The following is a 24681-nucleotide window of genomic DNA, read 5'->3' on the forward strand; positions in this document are numbered from 1 at the left end:
GAAAACATCTCTCTGTTGCCTCAAGACATGGTGCTCATTCTCCTTGTACTGCCTACATACTGTATCGCTCACAGTCGCAGTTATAGCAGGATAATACGTGTCGCTCTATTGGTTAATAGCACGGGCACGTGACGCTCTTTTATATAGAAGCTGGAATGCGTGCTGTTGGACGTTGCTCTAAATCGACCAAATAAAAAAATTCATTCCTGTCATACGTCACGAAATATTTAGCTCAGAACGTGTCTTTAGAGCTTACAAAATTAGCCGGCGTGTGTTTGATTATTTCATGATTGACGGGTTCATTAACGTTGAGATATTTGCATCGTACGCTCGACAAAGAGAGAGACAGACAGATAGACAGATAGACAGAGCGGTGTGTTGTTTACGTGTGAGGCGACTCCGGTAATAGCAGCATGTTCTCGAAGGCTGAATGAATCACTGGCGTGCTGGGATCATAATTACATCACACACACACACACACACACACACACACACATAGGCAAAAATGATGGCACAGATCTAAATGATCCGAGAGAGAGAGAGAGAGAGAGAGAGAGAGAGAGAGAGATATTGTCTGACTTTTCAGCACCATGGACAGCACCTCTCTGTTTCCGCTTTTGATGACAGAACTGCAACAAAATGAAACAAAATGTAACCCAAAACAATATCTATATTAAAGTCTATGTTATATAAGAAATAAAAGGAATAAAACACTCCGTGTCGTTCTGTTTTAGAGAAATAATCCGTGTCTGTTACCGTCTCCACCCTGAGGATGATTATTTCACTACAACAGCAGGACATGGAGTGTTTCATTCCTCTTATCACAGCAAAAAAGTTCCTGTTACAGCTTAGTTCCTGTTCTCACTTACGTTATAGCAGCTATAAACACTCGTTCCCTCACCAGCACCTTCTCGAGTTAAGGAGACATCAATCATTACGCAGCGTGTCATTTTTGTTATGACTGAAAAACTCCTCTGTCCTGAAGATGTCAGGAAAACCTAAAGTCGCCGCGTTACCAAGCGCTCCTCACAGAGAGCTTCGCCGTATCGACCATTTCCGAAAATCTTTCCTGAAAAACGATCTGTCGCTATAGAAACGATAACGTCCGTGTCGGAACGCTTAGAAACGGCAGGTAATGAATCGGCGCCTGACGAGCCAATCACGATGCGCGATTCAACAGTGTGAAGGTCACGTTTAAACGAGGAACACTGAATACAAAAAGAGAACACAAATCGAATATTTTGTTCACGCGTCAATCGTTTTCCCAGCATTGAAGTCTCTCTCTCTCTCTCTCTCTCACTCTCTCTCACTCTCTTTTTGCATCTTAGCTTGAATTAATTAGACTTCGCTGTCTAATGACCTGAATAAATATTGTAACAGCGCTAATCAGAGGCACTGAAACAAAGCCCTGATTCACATCTCTCTAAAAAAAGGAACTCTTATTACAGTCTTGTTTTACACCAGCTGCATGAAATGAAAGGTATTATGAAAGAAAACACACACACACACACACACACACACACACACACACACACACACACACACACACACACACACAGCTCTTGGAATTGGCCATCTGTGCATGAGAGTGGCTTTTCGGTGAGTCACGCTTTGTCCGACGTTTTTATGAACGCAAATGAAACCTGGGAGGTTTAAAATATCGCCCTGGGCTTTTCAGCGTTGCCTTTTAATGCGAGCTTTGTTAAAGATTACGCTGTGAATCTGGAAAAAAAAAAAAGAAAAAGAAAAAGAAGAAGAAGAAAGAATTCATTTAGACCCCACAGTTGGACTGTCGCTAAGTTGCTGAAGTGAGAAATCCTGTAAAAAAAAAAATTTCAATAATTTATTTTAATTTTTTATAAAGAGACGTTAAACCGGGGCTTTTGAACGAAGGTGTTGATTAGTCTTTTAATGATCTGTTTCTATAGCAACAGATCATTCACAGGGACTCGTCCTGGACACGTCAACGCGGTGAAGTTTTCTTTTCTTTTTGCGAGGGGACTTTTATTTAAACTTGAAGTAAGGAGTCTCCAGCGTCAGCGGCGTGTTATGTTTACGTTTACCCGATTTGATGTTTTTCGCTTACGGTTTCATGGAATCGAGAAACGACGAGCTGCGTATTTGTCTCTTGTGGCGTTAACGTCACGAGAGAGAGAGAGAGAGAGAGGAAGGACAGGCCGGCGCGGGAACGCCTGGGTATAGCTGCTATAACGTAAGCGAGAACAGGAACTAACTTGTTTCTTGGACATGCTGAGAGTAAATATAAACGGAATTTTTTTTTTTTTTTTTTTTTTTTTTTAAAAGTACGACATTTCATTCTTTAATTAGTTTGAGAAAAACTGTAAACGCGTAAAAGCAAGTCGCTGTGGGATAAGAGCGAATAATAATAAAAACCAGTGCGGTGATTGGGGTGAAAATGAGAAAATAATCAACCCAACGAAGTCGATTAATTTCCGATACCAGCGCGTCCTGGCGTGTCTTTCTTCGTCGTATTGATATCCGTATTTTATTTAACGAATAGATTTTGCGGGTGGAATTTTTTCTGTGAATTACATCCGTTACAGGGAGATGTTTATTCACGCTTAATAGACAAACGAAATAAAAAATGAAATCAGAACACAGCCTGTGTGAAACAATAAAATGACATTGTATCTCACGTTTAAGCCACAACGTCAATAATTAGCTTAGCATGCTGAGTATGCTGAGTACTGCGAGCAGAGGCCGGGCGATCCTAATGACTCAGGTTTGTTAGGACGCTTTACTTGACGCATATTATCCTGCTCCCAGGACTTCTTTAAACACACAGTAATGCTGAGTGTGTAATTAGTGCAGTCTCCCAAGAAAGCTTTAATATAACCAGCACCCAGCGCGGATAATAAAATAAATAAATAAATAAAAAAAGCGCCAGCCTACGGAGAATGAATCATCAAAATCACCGATCACCTACGCCTCCTGACTCGCCGACTCTCTGCCCGGATCCAGGGGAAACCCACACACGGTTTAGTGGTTTCCCAAATATACAGGAAGCTTGGAGAACAATCAAACGCGCATCAATTTCCCATCTTAAAAAAAGGTCTAAGTGGAGTTAATAACGGCGTTTGGCGAAGGAGCTACACTGCTAACGGTTGCTAAGTCCATCTCACTCAACAGCCTTTCGGTAAAGACCTCCATTAACGCACATCCGGATCTTCGGTTATAACTTACTGTCATCTGTAAACCGCAGAGCCGAATACTGTAACGTTATGACGTCGGCCATCTTGACTCGCTTCGTGAAACCGATACCGGTTGTAATATGGTTCCACTTTGACCTTAAACGGTTGCGACAGGTGTCGGGTATTATTCCGATACTACCAAGTACCAACGTCTAATCCGACAGGATGCACTCCTACGCAGCGTATACGAGTGTACCTTTTTTTCAAACTAAAGAACAGACGACACGAAACAGACATCGATACGAACGTGTTTCGCGCCATCGGATTGCAAACTCTACAGCGGATTCCACAGGATTTTAAAAAACAGTTTTGAAAAAAAAAAACTCGATGGCATTTAAAGAACGTGTTTCAAGTTTGAAAGGTTTTCGTGAGCACCGAAGGAGCGCGAGCACTGCACTTCTGCGAGCACCGAGACACACTCTCTGTTAAACGTACTGTTTAATCGGGTTTAACTGGCAGGGCAACCGACGTAAACGGAGCTAAATAAAATGTTCCATGATGAGAACAAAACCATGTGGTGATACGAACTCTAAAGATCTGGGCCTTGGGCAGTGGTTGTGTCCAGCAAAACATCCCTTTCTGACTCTGTTGTGTTTTTGTGTTCGCCCTCCTGCAGGTACATACCAGGGCCAGTGGGTGGGCGGCATGCGGCACGGCTACGGCATTCGGCAGAGTGTCCCGTACGGCATGGCGGCCGTGATCCGCTCTCCACTGCGCACCTCCATAAACTCTCTACGCTCAGAGCACAGCAACGGCACGGCGGGTACGCCAGGCACGGGGGGCGGCATCAGCCCGGCAGCGTCACGCGGTGGCTTCGTCCTGACGGCTCACAGCGAGGCGGAGCTTCTGAAGGCGAAAAAGAAAGGCCTCTTCTTCCGGCGCTCTCTGCTCAGCGGCCTGCGTCTGCGCAAGTCCGAGTCGAAGAGCTCGCTGGCCAGCCAGCGCAGCAAGCAGAGCTCGTTCCGGAGCGAGGCGGCCATGAGTACGGTGAGCTCTGCCGCCTCAGACGTCAACTCCACCATCAGCCTGGGCGAGGCCGAGGGGGAGCTCCTGCCCACCAGCACCAACGTCAACGACGATGCCAACGACGATGACGGCGTGGACGCTACAGCCACCGAGAGCTACGCGGGCGAGTGGAGGAACGATAAGCGCTCCGGCTGTGGCGTGAGCCGCCGCTCGGACGGTCTCTGTTACCAAGGCGAGTGGTTGAGCAACAAGCGCCACGGCTACGGCTGCACCACCTTTCCCGACGGCACCAAGGAGGAGGGGAAGTACAAGCAGAACTCGCTGGTCAGCGGCAAACGCAAGAACCTAATCCCGCTACGTGCGAGCAAGATCCGAGAGAAGGTGGACCGCGCCATCGAAGGCGCAGAGAAGGCGTCTGATATCGCAAAGCAGAAAGCTGAGATCGCTTTGTCCAGGTGAGTGTGAAAAGCCGTCCTTACGTCGTCACCTGCTGAGAGTGGACAGGTGGAGGAGTTATTAACAGCGTTAGCTGGAACATTAGGATGGTCACAGGGTTGAGTTTAAATCCCAGGACTGCCCTCTGCTGGTGAGTCACAACTGCAATCAAAACTCCACCTGACCCCGCCTCATCTGCTGAATTTAATTTTTTTTCTGGGCTCATTTTCTGGCCCAGAAAAAAAGTCAACAGCAGCCTGAAATACAGAATGTACTGAGACTCATTGCATTGCAATACTGCAAATCAGGTCTTCCAAGCCAGCTTTAAAATAATATGATTAAATATAGATCGAGAAACACTTTTATAAAATTACATACCGCTTCTTTAATCCTCCGCTGTGCTCGCTTTCACGCTTATACCGAGTTCTGCGTCACTTACTTCGCGCTTATTGATAGGAGCATATACAGTATCAGGCATGACAGCTTGGAGTAATTGTGGGCGTTTACGAAAAGTTGTCTCGCTACCTGATTGGCTAGATCAGACCCAGTGAAAACACACATATATTTGTGGATCACACTGTACGAGTCGAGTGAGAAACGTTTCAGAAAGCCAAGAATAAATGCCACGTGACGCCACAACGGATCGTGTTTCTCTTTTGTGGAACTCGTGCTATTTGTTTATAAGTTACGCAACAAGTACATGATCTTGTACTGGAGACTCCTTCCTCCTTCCATAAATGTTAAATAATAGTCTCCTAATAATTTTTTTTTTTTTGTACGAGTCCCTGTGAACGAGCTGTTACTATGGAAACGATAACGTATTAGAACAAGCGCATTCATAAAAAGGTGTGATGATGCGACTTCTGTCCAATCGGATCGGAGAACTCGACAGCGCCCTGGTAGAAAAACGTGACGCGTTACAGAAGCCGAGTGCGATTTGGATAAATGGAGCTGAACGAGGCTGGTATGGATCGCTGGTGTATCAGCGCACTGGCAGATGTGTGTGTCGATGTGTGACAGCAGGGGCTCGATCAATAACACGTGAGAAGGCTGTAAATTGTGTACGTTGTGCGTTCTGTGTGTGTGAGTGCGTTGGAACTAAATCTGATTTGTGCACTGTAACAGTACGGCTTTGTTTCGAACAGTGTTTCGTATTCGTTGCGCTTTAGGGGTGGGGGTGGGGGGGGGCGTGAAAGTCGTGTGAAAGTCGTGTCGTCTTTTCTATCCAAGTTCTGGGGGCGGAGCTCAGTTTGCGCTGTCACAAAATATCCACGAGGTTTGGTCCGAACCAGTTGTAGGACTCGGAAACGTTCAGGTTAGCTGGCTAGCTTAGCCACTGTAACACTGCGGTTCTTAGATTTATAACGGAACGTTATATCTATACAGGTTAGCGCGCTCGTAAACAAATCGCCGATCCGTTCGGGCCGATTCCGAAATCGCACTGAAACGCGAGAGAGTTACGACTACAAGCGGTTAACTAGCCGACTAGCTACGTGCTAACATTCCCCAGTGCGTGAAGCTGATTCATTTTCCTATAAAGTCCGCTCTCAAGCGTTCCACTCCTCGTATCCGACAGCAGTTATCCGATGATTACAATTTTTCATCGATTAAAGAACTTTTTATCTGTTTATAGCTACGTTACGTTTAACGTCAGGGAACATCTAGCTGTAAACGGTCGCTCTCTCACCGGCCTCCGTTTTTTCTCTCTCTAGACGTTAACAAGACCAAAAGATTTCAAAATAAAAACCCGAAGATGTCAGCTAAATTGACAGCTTGGACACTGGAGACTCCTTCCATAAACTTTACAGAGACGCGGGAGGGAAGCGAATCACCGTATCGACAACCGTGTTAATCCGTGTAAGTCCCTGTGAACGAGCTGTTGCTATGGAAACTATAACGTATTAATAAGAACGAGCGCGTTAATATAAACCTCTGATTTGTGATTCTGCTTACAGAAAATTAATCGACACTTTCTGACCAATCAGAATTGAGAATCTAACGGCGCTGTGGTGTACAGTAAACGGAGTGTGTGTGTGTGTGTGTGTGTGTAGACGTGCAGAGGTATGCATGCGCTATATCTAGATCATCACTCACCCTTCAAATCCCATTGACCTAGATTTAGAGTGAGCGATTACACGCTAACCCGGCTGATCTGTGCACCGCTTAGCCGTGTCCCGTCCCAGCGACCCGTCATCGTTTTCATAACAACGCAGCGATTTTATTACGTACTTTAAAATCCCGGCAGTATCGATCAAAACGAAGCCCCCGGGTATCCCGACTCGTTATTTGTCCCATTCGTTTTGTTTATAAATGAACGCAGAGCGCAAGCGCTGTAAACACGGGTAAACGCGGGTCTTCTCCTCGGCGATGTTCGTATGGACGGAGTGTCATTTTTTTCTCGTCACGGCCGGGCGACCGGGCCAGTCTATAATCAAACGTGACTCACGTCTAAATAAATAAAGGTGCTGTACATAAATCCTGAAGAGTGGCACGTTAAGCACATCGCACGTCACCTCAAATGACCCTGAAACTCATTTTACCGCCTCTCTCTCTCTCTCTCTCTCTCTCTCTCGCTTTCTCTGTGTGTGTGTGTGTGTGTGTGTGTGCGAGTAGTAGGGTGATTGGATAAAAATAAATAAATAAAATGAAACATTTCACACTCACAGGGACTTGAATAACAGACGCTCCATATCAACGGATTCAAATAATAATCGTCGATACACCGAAGCTTTCTTTGTCTCGTGAGATTGTAGGGAGACCGTAACGTTGAACTTGTGTAAGACAGAGGCGCTTACACCTTGCAGTTTTTGTTTGTTTGTTTGTTTGTTTGTTTGTCGTATTGACCTGAAGAGAGAGAAAACAAGGAGAGGCTGGTGAGAGAACGAGCGTTTATAGCTGCTATAACGTAAGAGAGGACAGGAACGAACCTGAGGCCTGAAGTTTGCTCGGCTGAAGGATTCATCTGAGGATTCATCATCTGTGTCAACATCATCATCAATTTGCCCGGAGACAACATGTACATCAGAGCTCTGCTCCCCGAAGAGACCCCTCGAAGGTCTCTCAGTGGTCCTTAAGGTTTAATTATGTACTTTAAACGAGTCTTCGAAGTTGCACTATGGTCTCTAGATACTCCGACTAGAGTTACAGAAGACGCCCCCTTGAGGGCACCGCCACACTGACGAGCAATTAGCTCTGAAAGTAACGTTCGGAGAGGGTGAAGTTCTACGCTCCGTCTCTGTGGTGGATGGAGGAGCCCTGAGGGATGAAGGAGGACCGGGAGGAGACGTGTGGAGTTGCTTTTTACTAATGAGGAACGGGAATTGGTCTGAGAACGGACAAGACAAATACGTACGTTTTTGTAAGCGTCGGCTGCTTCTTATACCTCACGTTGCGCGCGTAAGACGGAACTGACGGTTTACGAGATATAGAATTGCACGGGCGGGAAATACGTGCGTTTTTAGATTCGTATCCTGACCCGGAAATCATTTTTACCACGGTATCCGTGGTAGAAGAACGATAGAAGGGTGGAAAAAGATGATCGTTTCGACGTCTCGGATCGTCTTCATCCCGGGGGAACGCAGTGCACCGTGGGAAAACACACCGGATTGGAAAACGGTCACGGGCTCGCTCGTTCACACCTGGGGGAAATTTTGTGTAGCTGTCGTGTAAGTAGGATGGAGATGGATGCGGGTGCAGTTCGAAGCTTTATTTAAAGAGACCGGCAGACAAATCTAAATCAGCAGCGAGGAACAAGCGCAGGTCAGGCGATCTAGAAACGGGCGTAAACTGGGCGTAGACGAGAAACGAGGGCGGGGTCAAAAACATAAAAGCGAGGACGGGGAAAGGCTTAGTATGGCTCTTCGATATACCGTAGCCACGTGCTTGTTAAATCGTTGACGTTCTGTTAAAATATTGAAATGATATGAGACGACGAGACTCACATAAAGCAGAATCATGCACATGAATGGGACAGTCTCTGAAGCAGGCAAGCTCCTCCCACGAAAAGAAAGAAATAAATATATATTTCTACCGAGTCAGCCTCCATCTGGACGAAATAGCATGACATACCTTCGTTTCGGTAGCGGTCCCACACACGCTGTTTCATGGTGTAAATGCAGACTATGCGCCGTGACCCGCCATTCAGCTTTCGGTCGGAGCTGTTTACAGCACAGCGTGAATATTACAGCAAGGACACCAGGGAGAAAGTGACATTTTCAGCAGACTCTAAACAGGCGCTCAGAGGGTTAAAAAGTATGATAAGGTGAAAAAAGTGACATTTTATGTCTAGACAGTCACTTTTCATCAAAAGTGCAATAACAAAACAAGTTCCCACTCATCCTGTGTCTCCATGCACACTTGTGCTCTTTATCCGCTCAAAACGCTATACAGCGAACGAGAAGGCGCTAGGAGCAAAGGAAAGTGGTTTTTCGAACAAACTCATATAATCAGTTGCCCGACCTACTCCAATTGGATTCTTTTCACATATTTAGACATAATATAGTACTATGAAATGTTTCTGACCCAAAATATTACGAAATATGATTGTTTACATTAAAATGCAAAAGTTGATGAAAAAGTATGATAAGGTGAAAAAAGTGACATTTTATGTCTAGACAGTCACTTTTCATCAAAAGCGCAATAACAAAACAAGTTCCCACTCATCCTGTGTCTCCATGCACACTTGTGCTCTTTATCCGCTCAAAACGCTATACAGCGAACGAGAAGGCGCTAGGAGCAAAGGAAAGTGGTTTTTCGAACAAACTCATATAATCAGTTGTCCGACCTACTCCAATTGGATTCTTTTCACATATTTAGACATAATATAGTACTATGAAATGTTTCTGACCCAAAATATTACGAAATATGATTGTTTACATTAAAATGCAAAAGTTGATGAAAAAGTATGATAAGGTGAAAAAAATGACATTTTATGTCTAGACAGTCACTTTTCATCAAAAGGGAAAATTGAAAGAACAGTCTCACAAAAGGCATGGACGTAAATGAAACGGGGAAGGAAGAGAGGATTGTTCGTGGGAAATTCGGCATGCTATGCGCTTTCTCGGCCCGATTCCTTATTAAAGTATTTATCCTAGCTGATCGTACATGCTAGCACGGTAGAAAAGACGTAAAACTCACATACAGTAAGTAGGCGATGTTAGCTGTAAGAGCTAGCTGGCAAAAAACAACAACAACAACAACAACAACAAAAAATGAATATCGTTCCTTAAGAAAACATCAAAGCTTTGCACTACTGTAGTGTATTGATTAGCTAGCTAGAAGACAAGGAATGGGCTAATTAGCACTTACGTGGTGGCTGTCGTATACGCCTTTCTGTTTGGTCAAAGGCACGGAGGGGTATTATCGTAAAATACTAAACATGATGACAGAAAACGTCGAGTGACAGCTTTTTACCTGTGACCTGTGTTACAAAGCGCTGAGACTGGAGACTCCTTCCAGGTAAACGTCGTCATAGCGACGATTTTTGTTTTGTTTTTTTTTCAACATCAGTCTGTATTCAAATGAGGTGTACGCGGTACGCACGGACTTATTAACGTGATGAGCACGCGTACGTCAATTATTAACGTGAAGACACGCCCATCTACGAGATGTCATGCGTGAAGACATGCCCATCTCCGTGATTTATCCAGGGTGACTCGGTGAGAATTATTAAAGATGATCAGGGTAGTGTTTGTGAATAACGTACGCCTCCACCCGTCCCCAAAATAATGATCCGAGCTCGTCATGAACAGACCACCGCGTTCCACGTTTGAGAATTACGACTTCTTCAAGCAGCTACGTGACTATTTTTTTTTTTATTTTTTTTTTTACGTTTTTAACCTTTACATTTCATCCTTGCTGAAGTTCAGTGGCATGTAACTCAGATTCCTGCAGGTGTTTACGTACTCTGCCTACGAAGTATACATGTAGATACTGTACAAATTAATCCCCTTAAAACCGAACACAGGTGTGTGACCTGATTGCATGGCATTACGCCCCAGATTTAGCTCGTTAAAGCTCGATAATTGGATAAATTGTTGTGCCAAGAACATAAGAAGCGGCCCCAGAGCGTACGGGGTTTCATATAAACGTACAATTTAACTCAAAAAACGAAATAAAAGTGCACGTTTTATGCTGTGAAGTAGGCATGCCGATACTCGGTTCTCTAGGCGATGAGTTGTTCTGGGGTTTTTTAAAGAAAATTTAAGAAACAGATATTTTAAGCACCATATTTTAACATCCATCAGAAAGGGACCAGATTACACCAGACGTCTAGGCTAGCAGCGGTCTTTTTTATTTATAATAAGGGTCACATCAGCAAGCGACATATGTGTGTAACGGAGGACAAAAAAGATTCGATCTGAATCGCGCCAAAATGGTCGATCGCACATCATAAGCTTATTGTCTAGCCTATAGCGTACGAGCCGTTAGGGGAAGGAGGGCGTGTCATCCGCAGGCGGGCAAATAACGTATGCACAAAACGGAGCTGCGATTTCAGAGACAGCTGCAGACAACAGCGAAAGAAGTGACATTTAAATTGAGATGTTCCCAATTCTGTGCAAAGCAGATATCACACTGAGGCGACAAATTCAAACAATTGGCAACTTTATTTCGCAACTTTACTTCCTATGCTCATTAAATGTATACTACGGAAGCCTGTTTCCGCCACGGAGAATTTTTTTTAAAAGATAATTGCAAATTTACATCTCAGAATTCAGAGTTGTTTTCCCTCGCAATTACGAGTTTACATCTCACAATTATGACTTTATTTCCCACAATTACGAGTTTACATCTCACAATTATGACTTTATTTCCCACAATTACGAGTTTACATCTCACAATTATGACTTTATTTCCCACAATTACGAGTTTACATCTCACAATTATGAATTTATTTCCCACAATTACGAGTTTACATCTCACAATTATGAATTTATTTCCCACAATTACGAGTTTACATCTCACAATTATGACTTTATTTCCCACAATTACGAGTTTACATCTCACAATTCTGGCCTTTTTCTCGCAATTACGAGTTTACATCTCACAATTATGACTTTATTTCCCACAATTACGAGTTTACATCTCACAATTATGACTTTATTTCCCACAATTACGAGTTTACATCTCACAATTATGAATTTATTTCCCACAATTACGAGTTTACATCTCACAATTATGACTTTATTTCCCACAATTACGAGTTTACATCTCACAATTCTGGCCTTTTTCTCGTAATTACGAGTTTACATCTCACAATTATGACTTTATTTCCCACAATTACGAGTTTACATCTCACAATTCTGGCCTTTTTCTCGCAATTACGAGTTTACATCTCACAATTATGACTTTATTTCCCACAATTACGAGTTTACATCACACAATTCTGGCCTTTTTCTCGCAATTACAAGTTTACATCTCACAATTATGAATTTATTTCCCACAATTACGAGTTTACGTCTCACAATTATGACCTTTTTCTCACAATTACGAGTTTACGTCTCACAATTATGACTTTATTTCCCACAATTACGAGTTTACATCACACAATTCTGGCCTTTTTCTCGCAATTACGAGTTTACATCTCACAATTATGACTTTATTTCCCACAATTACGAGTTTACATCTCACAATTATGACCTTTTTCTCGCAATTTGGACGTCCACTTGACATTTAGTGAGTTACAAAGAAAGCACAGCCAAAAAGCATCAATCATTCTCTATAAATAAGCTCAACACTCATCAGCTACTTAGTCACATTTCAGGTACTGCGTCCTGTGGAGGTCTAAATTGAGTAAAAAAAACCCCAAAAAGAGTCAGGATTGAGAGATGTAAACTGAATCTTGTAATTGTGAGAAATAAAGTCACGATCGTGAGGTAAAATCTCAGAACTGCGAGATGTTAAGCCGTTAAAAATGTTCAAGACGTTAAAAATCGTGAGGAACAAAATCGGATAAAATTTTCTCCGTGGCGGAAACGGGCTTCCGTAGTATCCAGAGACATTAGGAAGAAAAATAAAGCTCGGAAGGTCGTCGCAGAGATCGTTCGGTGCCTCTGGTGAGTGGACGTAGCTAGCTTGCTAATCCGGTTTGAAGCTGAGCTCGTAACATGTCAATCAAACCACAGTTTCTCACACTGATTAGCACGTTATGTCATTTGTGTTTAACTAGTTAGCTTTAACTAGAAACTTGGACAGGCCACGCCCACAAGACTACAATCTACAAGTAGCTTGTGAACACGCGGTTAGTCTCCATGCCTTCCAGCCACGTCACGCCGAATCTACCTACCTGAATGATATAATTACAAAATATATACCGCGTAGATCAAACACGATCGGCGTCCCTTGAATCGGCTTTCCTCGTGGAATTCGGACGTAACACATTTTATTCGCTGCTTTACTGACCTGTGGTAGTATTTGATATTTCATAAACCATAATGAAAATGCTCATGTTATTAGCAGACCGTATATAATGTTTCAAACAAGTCACAGTGGTCACAACCTGTGTGTGTTACAGATTAGCAGAGATCTGTCCAGGCTGGATACGGGCTAGCGGCTAAGCCGATTAGCTTGTGGGTCATCGCTGTTAGACGCGATAAAGAAACCCAAACACCTGCTGATGAGCTAACACCGGAAATTAGCGTGACTCAGCGCTATATCAATGCAGGTTAGCGGTGTCGGATTAGAGCTACAGCGCCGGTGATTATTTACGAAGAGTGCGTCAGGGCTGTCAGGGTTTTCCAAAGCCCTATTCAGAATGGATTCGTTATACACGTAGAGGAGGGTAATGAAATGATTCCCAGAGTATCACTGGGATTTTTGTCCTCCTTCGAATCTGTCACATCAGTCTTTTTTTTTCCTCCCCCATTTTACCTTGTATAAAAATGAACAGTAGGAGGAGCTCCAGGTAAAATACCTTCGAGTGCTATATTCGGAGGAAATGTCAGTCAATTCTTGACATAGGACTTTGTGAGCGCACGCAGAAACAACGGAAACGCGTCTTATGTACACGCGGAAGATTTAAACACAGCATTTCATGCAGCGCGATGTTGAAACGTTCCGCCATCGTCGTGATTGTCGTCATGAACTGCGCTCCAAATAGAAAACCGCTGCTGAGCGATCGTTCTGTTAAATAAGTGAATGTTTCCTGAGTTAAAGTCCACGCTTTAAAGTGAGACGCCATGGATACACACGAATACGTATTGTGTCTGTCTGGGATCGGAGCAGTATTTATTCAGTTACGCTTCAGATGAAACATTCTTCATTCTGCTCTGTCTTTCGTTCAACGTGTTAATGAATGAGGCTGTGTGTGTGAGAATAACGGGTTTAGGTGCGAGAGGCAGGGAACTGTGCGTGTGTGCGTGTGTGTGCGTGTGTGTATGAATGAGAGGAAACTCTGATGTCGTGCAGTGATTAACTGGTTTAAATCGAAGTTGCTGCTACTCAGAAATAACAAACAGAACTACGTGTAAACTTTACACTTTATTCCATTACATAATCACTGGAATGTGTCTTTTGTAAATACGCTGCCACTACTGTTAAAACCCACAGTGCATTATGGGTAATACATTAATGACTCAGTGATACAACTGAGTGATGCGATGGGTGTAAATTTGTGCACACATTTTGATTTTAATCAAAGACACCTGAAGTGTTACTGACAGACACAGTGGCCACGCCTTCTTCAAAGAGACTGACAGGGAAAGAGGCCACGCCTCCATCACTAAGACTAAAAGGACCGGAGGAGGCGTTGGGTATGTGTCTGACAGTAACACTGAAGGAGGCATTGCCTTTATTATTCGTGGTTTGGCAACAGAGCTTAATCTTCTGCACTGAATCGGTTTGACTGTGTGAATTCAAGTCTGAATCATTTGAGTCGACTCTTGATTCACAAAACCTGGAATCAAATAATTGCCTCCTTTTTCTCTGTATCTCTGTATTGTGTGTATCAGTGAGCAATCCTTTAAATGGGTTATGTTCTAGTAAGAACACGATCTATACTCTCTCTCTATCACACACACACACACACACACACACACACACACATCTCCAGGAAACTGACTGAAAGTGAATAAATGATTTATCACGTCCACTCCTCTGTCTTTTTTTCCCTCTCTCTCTCTCTCTCTCTCTCTCTCTCTCTCTATCCCTCCCTCACACTTTCTCCTGCCGTTGCCAGGACAACCAGAGAGGCCTGTCCCACCTCGGCTCACCTCACCCTCACACACACACCCACACACACAGTGCAGAGCAGCCGTCACAGCTCAAACCCACTCAGCACAAATCACACGCTAGCACACAGCATGCCCACACACACACACACACACACACACACACACACACACACACAGCCTGACAGCCACCACACACATGAAGATGCTCTTTCACACACGCATACACACAGACACACACACACCTGACCTGCTGCCTGATTGAGTGGGGGGGGTAAGAAAGGGAGGAAATAAATACATTTTCACATGTATATGTATATATATATATATATATATATATATATATATATATATATATATATATATATATATATATGGTATATATAACGTTAGCTGGTGGGGTTGCCGTAGCTTGCTAGGTTTCTCAGCTAGCTAGCTCATGTTACGTCATACGAGCTACCCATATTGAGAGATTCGTACAAATTTTGGGATGAGCGAACCTGGGTAACCTTTACTACGAACCGAGTCACGTGAATTATCACGAGCTCGCAAACGTTCTAGGGCTACTATTACCTGAACATGTCAACGTTACATCCTGTTGTATTTTTTATTAACAATCATTTTGATTTATTTAACTATGTATATATTTATTTGTTCCTCTTGTCCGTCTTCTCCTGCCCCTCAGGACGGCCCACGCGAGAGGGAAGGCGGAGGCGGCCGTGACGGCGGCGCAGAAAGCGCAGGAGGAGTGCAGACTGGCCAGAATCGCAGCTAAAGAGTTCTCGCCTTCGTTTCAGCATCGAGGAAACGGTGAGAAACACGCCAAAAAAAAAAGAGAAAAAAAAAAAGGACGAAATAACACGGTTACACTTCGACAGGGCGTCAGATCCCAGCCGAGCGGAGACGTGTAGCGTCAGTGGGCGGACTGAATCAGTCACGCTAATTAAAATAAATAGATATTAAATAAATAATACGCACTGTTTGTAAGGTTAAGTGGTTTGTACCACAGCGCTGTTGGATTCTGGATTGTGATTGGTCAGGAAGGTGTCGAATATGAACGGCTCACACGCACGGACACGTCGCTGATAATAAACGGATCGAAACGTCGTCGTAGACGTGGTGAAGTTTCCTGTAAGAAGACATTTCTTTAGCGTGGATTATTGAACTTTTAACATTTATGGAAGGAGTCTCCAGTGTCAGTGCTTCGGTAACAGTCGAGGGTTTTCCACGTGCAGTACCGTACACGTGTAAATATTGACACGCGTTCTTTTTTTCCGACGCGTGGATTTTACACAGTCGCTTATTTAAAAGCAAAAGTGGAGAGTGACGATGTGGCTTGAAGGCTTTAGTAGAGATTCTATTTTAAATGGATTTGTAATCCGTTACGTTTAGCGTTAAAAAAAAAGAAAAGAAAATGTGTGTGTAAATGTCATCTTAATGGAAACCATTTCTGTCAATAATAATGATTATTATTCAGACTGGAATGTATCCACCTGTAATGTTCACCTTATGTGTGTGTGTGTGTGTGTGTGTGTGTGTTTGGGTGAGGGTGGTGTGGGAGTGAGTGATGGCACAGGCAACAGGAACATGAGGGGAGGCCAGGAGTGACCTTTCTAACGCGCCCACGCGTATCAAGCTTACACACACACACACACACACACACACACACACACACACAGAGCAGCAAGTACAAGTACACAAGAAAAAAACGGGTTGAATTTTTCGCATGATTCTCCATGCATCCTTATACGCTCAGAGCTTCCTGTCCCTCTTCCTTCCTGTCAGAAATGATGCCTTACAAACATCAAAGTGCATTGTGGGTATTCTCTACACTCCAAATTATTTGTACAGTAATCGCACTATTGCGCTGACACTGGAGACTCCTTCCATAAACGCCGAATAAACATGACATTTTCCGTACAGAAAACGTCCACCGTACACGTACAAGTCTCTGTGATTGAGCCGTTACTATAGAAACGATAAGCGTCGTGGATTAAATAAATATTCAAGAAGTATAAGTCTAAGCCATGTTTGTCCCCAAGCCTCGTCTTGTGCTTTTCTACTCCCTGTTCTTCATCCTTAGTGTTTAGTTTTCAGTTCTTCCGTCCGGTTTTGACCTTGGACTGTCGGTCTGTCGGTGTATTTTTATGATAAATGACTGCACGCCACTTTCGCCGAGCGTTTTTCGGTTCAGCTGTAATTCTCTGATGAACCCAAATGGATCAAATTCAACATGAATTGAAAATTCAAATGACGGAGCAGGTCACAGATCTGAAATCTGTTTATGATGGGATATAAACAGACAGCGGTATCTATTATTATACTTCCTATTACAGCTTGTTTTCCTTTCAACCTTTCTGTATAGAGATTTGTTTTTTAAAAACAAAAAACTAGGCTTGTCGATGCGTCATGGATCAGCGGATTGGATTTGATATCTTTAGCGTATCTTAAGAAAGGCTTTTAAATAATTGCAAAGAAAACAGAACAAAAAAAAGTGTGTGTGTGTGTGTGTGTGTGTGTGTGTGTGCAGGAGTGGAGTGCGAGAGGCCGAAGCCGCAGCCGTCGAGCGACAACGACGTCGAGATGATGTCGAGCGAGACTCCGGACAGCACCGAGCTCTACATGAAGGGCTCGACTCCTCCAGAGCTGACTCCTGACGCCAGCCCGGGTCCAAGCCCCACCTCTAAATCTCGGGCCCGCCCGAAAAACGCCCGCTTCCTGCGACAGAGCGCCGTGGACGACGAGAGGGGCGGAGCCTCCGAAATTCAGGTTCTGGTGGAGGGCCGGAGCCACGGACGGCCGAGCGGAGGCGGTGGATTAGGCGAGGAATACGTGAGAACGGCGAACACCAACGGTCACCGGCACTCCTCGTCCAATCACAAGGCGTCGTCCCGGGAGCACGGCTCGTCCAATCACAAGCCGTCGTCGCGGGAGAAGTGGGCGGAGTGGACTTCGCACCGGACGCAGACACGCCTGCTCGAGCAGGACGAGGAGAAGCTGAGCAACTACGAGATGGAGATGAAGCCGTTGCAACCCATGGACTCTAACTCCCAGAAGCCCTATGGGCAAGGGGAGGAGCGTCACCGGGGCAAGACCCGGGGCAAAAACCGGGACCGAGAAAGAGACAGAGAGAAGGACAGAGAGAGAGAGGGGACGGCACAGCCCGGTGTGGACCCGGTGCAAAAGCTGGACAGTCTACGTGCGGGCGAGAAACTGGAGGCTCGGCCTCTGCGCAGGGACCTCATGCTCTCGCCCCCACAAAAATCCTCACCCATTGCACTAGAACACGATAAAGAGAATCACACACAGCTCAAAGCCAACTCGGTGAGTGCACACACACACACACACACGCACACAGTCCAAGGAAGCAAAACTGGCTATGATCTCTAGGTAGGAGGGGCATACTCTCACTCCTGTGTCAATCACAGTGACACACGCACATACGATTATTTTTGGTTCTCTAAACATTTTTTTAAAATAATGTAAAGTTTACACTACATCTAAAGACAACAGTTTACTTCACGCTGCGCAAAACAAGCACCAATACAGCAGCCAAACTGTCGAGAGTGCAGTGTAGAAGCTCGCGTTCTCGCGTTGCTCTTTCGTATCGTCCGTCGCGTTCCAGTGCTCCGATACTGCAGGTGGCGCTGTTACACACGGTTCCGCTTTCGTGACAAATTTCTACGACTACAGGAAGATTTCTGCTCCTTAACGTCCTCCGTCTCGGAACGAATCGGCATGGGGATGCCTCGCCCGTCACGACCAATCACGGGTTCAGTTGGGTAGGCGTGTCCGTCTGAGGAGCTCGCCCAGCTACCATGAGAGAGACCTCCGCACGATATTCGTCAACGGGGGCTCCTTCCTTATTAACCATTATCTGAAAACAGGTGGATGGAAAGAGAGCTGCAGAGCAGACCAAACAACCTCCACCATGTCACACACACACACACACACACACACACACACACACACACACACACACTGCATGTACCTTGGTAACAGCAGCTTGCTAAAGTGGCCTCACATTGGCTGCTTCACTGTTGCTAGGGAACAGCTTATGCATTGCTCTGATATTAGCCAATAGGAGAGTGTGTGTGAGTTACAGAGTGGCGGGTGTGTGTGTGTGTGTGTGTGTGTGTGTGTGTGAGAGAGAGAGAGAGAGAGAGTGTGTGTAGCTGCAGAGAGGCAAGAGGTGCAGGATAGTTGTGTAAAACAGGTTTACACAACACACCGAGGGGAAAGATGTACGTCCACAAATCAGCACACAGAGTTCAGTCAAATCTTTATATTAAAAATATCAAATAAATCGCAATTATTTCTTTCAATTAAAAAAATTAGGATTTAATTTAATTTTTTAATTAAATTTTTGATTTAATTTTTTAACACAAATGTACGGCCCGGTGTTCTGTATGTCCCGTGACGCTGATTTGTCATGATATTCCTGTTCGTATTAAACTGTGACTCTGTGTGTGTGTGTGTGTGTGTGTGTGTGTGTGTGTGTGTGTGTGTGTGTGTGTGTGTGTGTGTGTGTGAGATTCACTGCACGTGTTGTTGTCGCAAGAAACACACGCTTCACTCGTCACGGCCTGATTTCATGCATCGCATGTTCCTTATGTAGTGCGTGTCTTTGTGTGTGTGTGTGTGTGTGTGTGTGTGTGTGTGTGTGTGTGTGTGTGTGTGTGTGTGGCCGTAAACACAGCTGCAGAATCATATCAATTAAAAATCACATGAGGACGGACGCTCGTCATCTTTGAAGCGTGAGGACAATGCAGCCTCGTTTCCATGTCCATCCTAATTATCAGCTGAGTGGCATGAGATAGAGATCAAACAAACATCACAACAGATCTGTGTGTGTGTGTGTGTGTGTGTGTGTGTGTGTGTGTGTGTGTTTACATTTTGGTGTGGACCAAATGTCCCTAGAGTATTCCTAGGGACATTTGTCAGATAAAACGGATGGGAATATCTGACAAGTCTGGTGACTATGTACAGTGTTTGTTTGTTTGTTTGTTTGTTTGTTTGTTTGTTTGTTTGTTGATTTTTTTAAAATGCAGCTTTTAAAAGAGTTTAAAAAATGTCCTTGTAATTACTGAGGTTAAGGTTAGGGCTTAGATTTTGAATTTGTGTAGTGTGTGTGTGTGTGTGTGTGTGTGTGTGTGTGTGTGTGTGTGTCGGGCAAATTGCACGAGGATGATCGTTAACAGTATGTAAGGATAAGAAATATTGATGTCTTCTTGTTCCTCCCTCCTTTCTCTCTCTCTCTCTCTCTCCTTACAGGGCTCCAGCTCAATTCTGGTTGTCATGGTGATTTTGCTCAACATCGGAGTTGCCATTCTGTTTATTCACTTTTTTATTTAAAACTCTTGTCATTTCCTTTATTTCCTGTTAATTTATCTCCTTTCCGAGCGGGCTGGGAGTGTTTATCCGGCTCCGGCTACATCTGATCTGATTAAAGGAAGCGTGAATCACGAGGACGGAGGAAGGAACGAAAGAAAGGAGGAAGGAAGGAGACAGAAAAAACGAATTTACAGTCAACTCTGGGCTCAACATTTTTTTTCCCTCTCCACTTCTCCAAAGAGCTCATGTTTTCGTTCGCAGTTCTTCTTTAGCGTTAACGTTTTAAGGTTCCTCGTTGCTACACTTGTATTCTTTTTAACTGCCTTTTTTTTTTTCTTCGTTTTTTTTGCCGTTCTTGACTTTTCCATAGCTTTTTCTTTATTGTTGTTGTTGTTGTTGTTTTTGTTTTGGCTGGTGGACTCGAACGAATGGTGGCGCCGCTGGCGTGAGACAGAGTGTGTGTGAGGTGGTGTGAGCTCACAGGTGAACTTTACTCCGTCGAAACGTCGTATTGATGTCACTGGATGGGAAATGGGATGTCCCGTATATGTTCCCGCCGCCCCTACGTCCCCTATCATCTGGACTTCTCATTCCTGGTCAGGAAGGGCCGGGTCAGGAACTGTAGAATCGTGGATAGGTTCTGTTTCGGAGAGCACAAAAATAAAGAAAAAAAAAAAAACGCATAAACACATTTTCACTGCGTGTTTAGAAACTGGAATGGGACAGGCCCGAACCAGAACCAGTTCGAGTTCGTTCTCTTCCATAATGACGCCATCGTAGAAGAAGCGCTCAGATTAGCATGGACGTGTTTAATTAGCCGTTTGTTTAAAAACAAAACACAGGCTGACGTCGATATCCGGGAATTGAACACAATTCGTACAACGTAGCTCATTATATCAGATAACACGTTTCACGCAGTAACCGGGCTATAACGGTTTATAAAAGCTCAACGTAAAACGAACATGCGTTCAATCACATTTTACCGGCTACCAGTTGTTATGTCGCGGAACAAAATGGACCAATCAGGAATCAGGATCACTGACAGGGAAACGACAGGGGAAACCTGTCATCTATCACGAAACGGATGTTTAGAAACCGTATCCGTTCTAAACGGCTCCGCTCCTGCGTGGCCACGCTCATTTGCATAAAGAAACGCCCCCCGGATTACCATATATGGTAAACACTTTCACAGAGCCTTCGCGGCCTGCACGTAGCACTGCTCGTTCCTGGCAACGTGCTGCATGAGAGTGTGTGTGCGTTCCGTTAAGGGCGCGTCTCGTTCGGCTCCCTCGGTGGTGAATCGGTATACGGTGAGCCCTTAAGACGGCCGAGTGCGCTCACTAGGGAGCCGATTGAGACGCGCCCTTAGTACACCTGCAGTGGCGTGAATAATCCCACATTATCGTTGTCTTTTATTTCCTACGATGATCCACGTTAAAGTTTGGTCGACGGTAAATTGTGCGTCTCCTGCTGTCGGACGCCCACCTAAAATTCACGAGCGCGTCACGTTTATCGGCGTGATATCGTTCAGCACATTTCCCCATCTGCCCCGGAATACGGACCCAGCTTTTAACCTGACGACTGATTTGGGTTTTACACCACAACGTTCTAATATAGACTCGTATTCATGATGTCCGTTCATCCCTCCTGTTTTAGTCTCATCGACAGGCTTCATCGTTTAAACACCGTCTGAATGTTGGATGAGGGCTAACACACGATATCCTGTAAGGTATTCAAATCCCGACGGGGTGCCGTTAATTAACGAGGAACGCTTTACAGCGCGCGCACCGAAGAATCCGCTGTTGTCGACCTGAGCGTCAGAGACTGTTAACGTTTTTTGTCGTTTTGTTTCGGGGTTGTTGTTTTTTTTTTTTTTTCTTTTTCAAAACTGCTGCTTTCAAAATAAATATTTATTGAAAAATTGTTTAAAACGGAAAAAAAAAAAAAAAAAAAAAAAGAAGATTTTTTAGCTATTTGCAAGATGTCTGGAAAAAAATGCCGACTGCCTTGTTTTTTAAAGAGACCAATTTGCATGCTGATGTATGGTTTAGTTTTGTAAAGCTACCTTCTGAGACAAATAATGATATAAAAGTCTTCTAGTTTTGGAAGCAGTATACGGTTGCTTTTTATTTTTATTTATTCATTTATTTGTGTCATTGATTTTTTTTTTTGTTTGTTTGTTTGTTTGTTTTTTTCTTAAACCCTGACAAAAATATCGAACCTACCGCAGAACTGCAGCGACGTCCTTCCAACAACGACAAAAAGACAAACCAATCATCTTTCAGAAGGACCCAAACACCTGAGATGATCTCCTCATCGAACCAAAAGGGAATAAACACTCGAAGAGATGCGTCCGCTTTATTATTATTATTATTATTATTATTATTATTATTATCATTAATATTATTTCTTTATTTATTTATTTATTTTCTAGCCAGCTCGCTGAACTCAAAGACTCAAAGAGCTGTGTGTTTTTTTTTTATAGCATGTGTGTGTATGGGGCCTGTATCTCCCGCCTGAGTCACTGATCGCTCACAGTCTGTGCTATCTCCCTTTATCTGTCTTTTCCTACATTCTCCCACCACATCATTTTACAAAAAGAAAAAAAAAAAAATGAAGAAAAAAAAAAAAGCGTGCGATGAAACGATGACGGGAAGGAACGGGAACAAAACAAAGAGGTGGAAGTCAAACCTGCTGAGATCCAGCGCTGGTTTTAACACGCCCTCGTCCGCAAGCGCCAGGAACGGAAAATACTCCCGTATTCGTACTTTGTTACTTTCCTTAAGTATTATTTCGCCGTTTTTATACTTTAAAGTGCACCTGTTATGGTTTTTCCAAATATTCCCTTTCGTGTAGTGTGTTATAGAGCTGTTTGTGAATGTAAAAAGTCTGCAGATTTTTAAAGATCAAAGCGCACGACAAACGGCGGTATTGACTCCCAAAAGAACCGCTGACGAATCGTTAGTGATTCCAGACTCACTTCCCGTCCCGACCTACGTAGGTTCGTAACAAAAAGCCCCGCTTCTGGTCGCTGACAGACGGAGCTGAAACTCGGTACAGTCGTGGGCGTTTCCTTCTTGGAACACGCAGACAGCAGTAGACCAATCACGACAGACTGGGACATCTGACCAATCAGAGCAGAGTATGCTCTCTGAAAGGAGGAGAATCGTTTAGAACGGATCATCCAACGAGTCGTTTGTGACACTGAGGGGAAAAAGGTGACGCTGCGGTTTAAATTATGAGCACGTTAAAGTGTTTTTTGAACTCGGATGCGTGTAAATTTATGGTACGAGACCTCAGAATCACAATTAGGTCGCGTTTGAAAACCATAATAGGTGCACTTTAATTGACTGTTATTGAAACCGAATACTCTTCTTACAGTTTTATTCGGGCCTCGTTACAAATCGATTCTTTTCTCATCCAGCCAATGACTATATGCATGCATTTTATTTACATTTCATTTTTGTCCAGTCAAATCGATCAACATGAAAAACAAACTACACTGCCAATTCATCATCTACTGTTCTTCAGTTGAATTTTAAAATATATATATATACATATACATATATACATATATATATATATATATATATATATATATATATATATATATATATATATATATATTTGTGTTTATGCGAGCTGATTATCGGATCACGCAGAATGATGACGTAAGTAGGACGTACGAAATTAATTTTCTAAACACAGGTCTATCTTTAGAGGATCACACGGTTTTGTTATAGAATTCGGATGAGATTTTATCGGAATTTCGTACAGCGTGTCGAGTAATAAACTGCTGAAGTCTAAAAGCGGCTTGATTTGGAAGGCTTCTTTTTCAAAAGAAGCAAAAATTGCCAATTTTTTTATTATTTTTTTTTTTAATGATGACGGGCTAGGTACCTATCCGGCTTCAGGTACCCACGTTACATTACTTTACCGAATACTGTTTAACATTTTAAAAATAAATAAATAAATCACGATCAGTAAAAGTACCTTTTGATAGCTAAGTCATTGTAATACCTAGCTAACTACAAAGCTCGTTAGTTAAATATCAAGTTACGTACAGTATATAAACGATATATTAGCTAGCTTTTTACATGTACCTCATGGCATCCTCAACCGCCCCTCCCCCGCCCTAATGCAGTATTTACAAAATCGAGGTACTGCATGATAACTAGGTTTATCAAACACACATATTTTTTTTTACCGTATTAATACTTAATATTTAATGAATATGACGGCCATGAGATACAACAAACCCGGGACAATGAAGATGGCCATGTGAATGATCTCAGCCAGTTGAACTGTAACCTTTCAGCTGCTTAGCAAGCTGATATGACAATATACAAATAAAGATATGCTACAAAATTTCCAAAGAAATGGCTTCAACGATGTTTCTTAAATAAGCTTTGAATGTTTCTATACATTTCCAGACGTTAACGGGACGTCGACGAGAGTGTGTTAAAAACAGCACTGAATGCAGGTTCGTGCAGGTCACATGATCTGGTATAAACGTTACGACGGGATGGTCGGGTGTACACACTCCATATGCTGTGTGTGTGTGAGTG

General features: G+C 43.5%; 1 protein-coding gene across 1 annotated transcript in view; it reads left to right on the forward strand.

Moving 5' to 3' along the window:
- jph3b (junctophilin 3b) overlaps positions 1 to 22177 on the forward strand; it is a 31983-nt gene extending 9806 nt beyond the window's left edge. Inside the window, exons 2-5 of the mRNA XM_017473460.3 lie at positions 3829 to 4633; positions 15465 to 15589; positions 17310 to 18103; positions 20054 to 22177. Coding sequence (XP_017328949.1) covers positions 3829 to 4633; positions 15465 to 15589; positions 17310 to 18103; positions 20054 to 20134 — 1805 coding nt within the window. The 3' untranslated portion in view covers positions 20135 to 22177. The remainder of the gene's footprint in view (positions 1 to 3828; positions 4634 to 15464; positions 15590 to 17309; positions 18104 to 20053) is intronic.
- Positions 22178 to 24681: the final 2504 nt, after the last annotated feature.

The sequence above is a fragment of the Ictalurus punctatus genome, chromosome 8 (genome assembly GCF_001660625.3).
Source record: "Ictalurus punctatus breed USDA103 chromosome 8, Coco_2.0, whole genome shotgun sequence".
Lineage (NCBI taxonomy): Eukaryota > Metazoa > Chordata > Actinopteri > Siluriformes > Ictaluridae > Ictalurus > Ictalurus punctatus.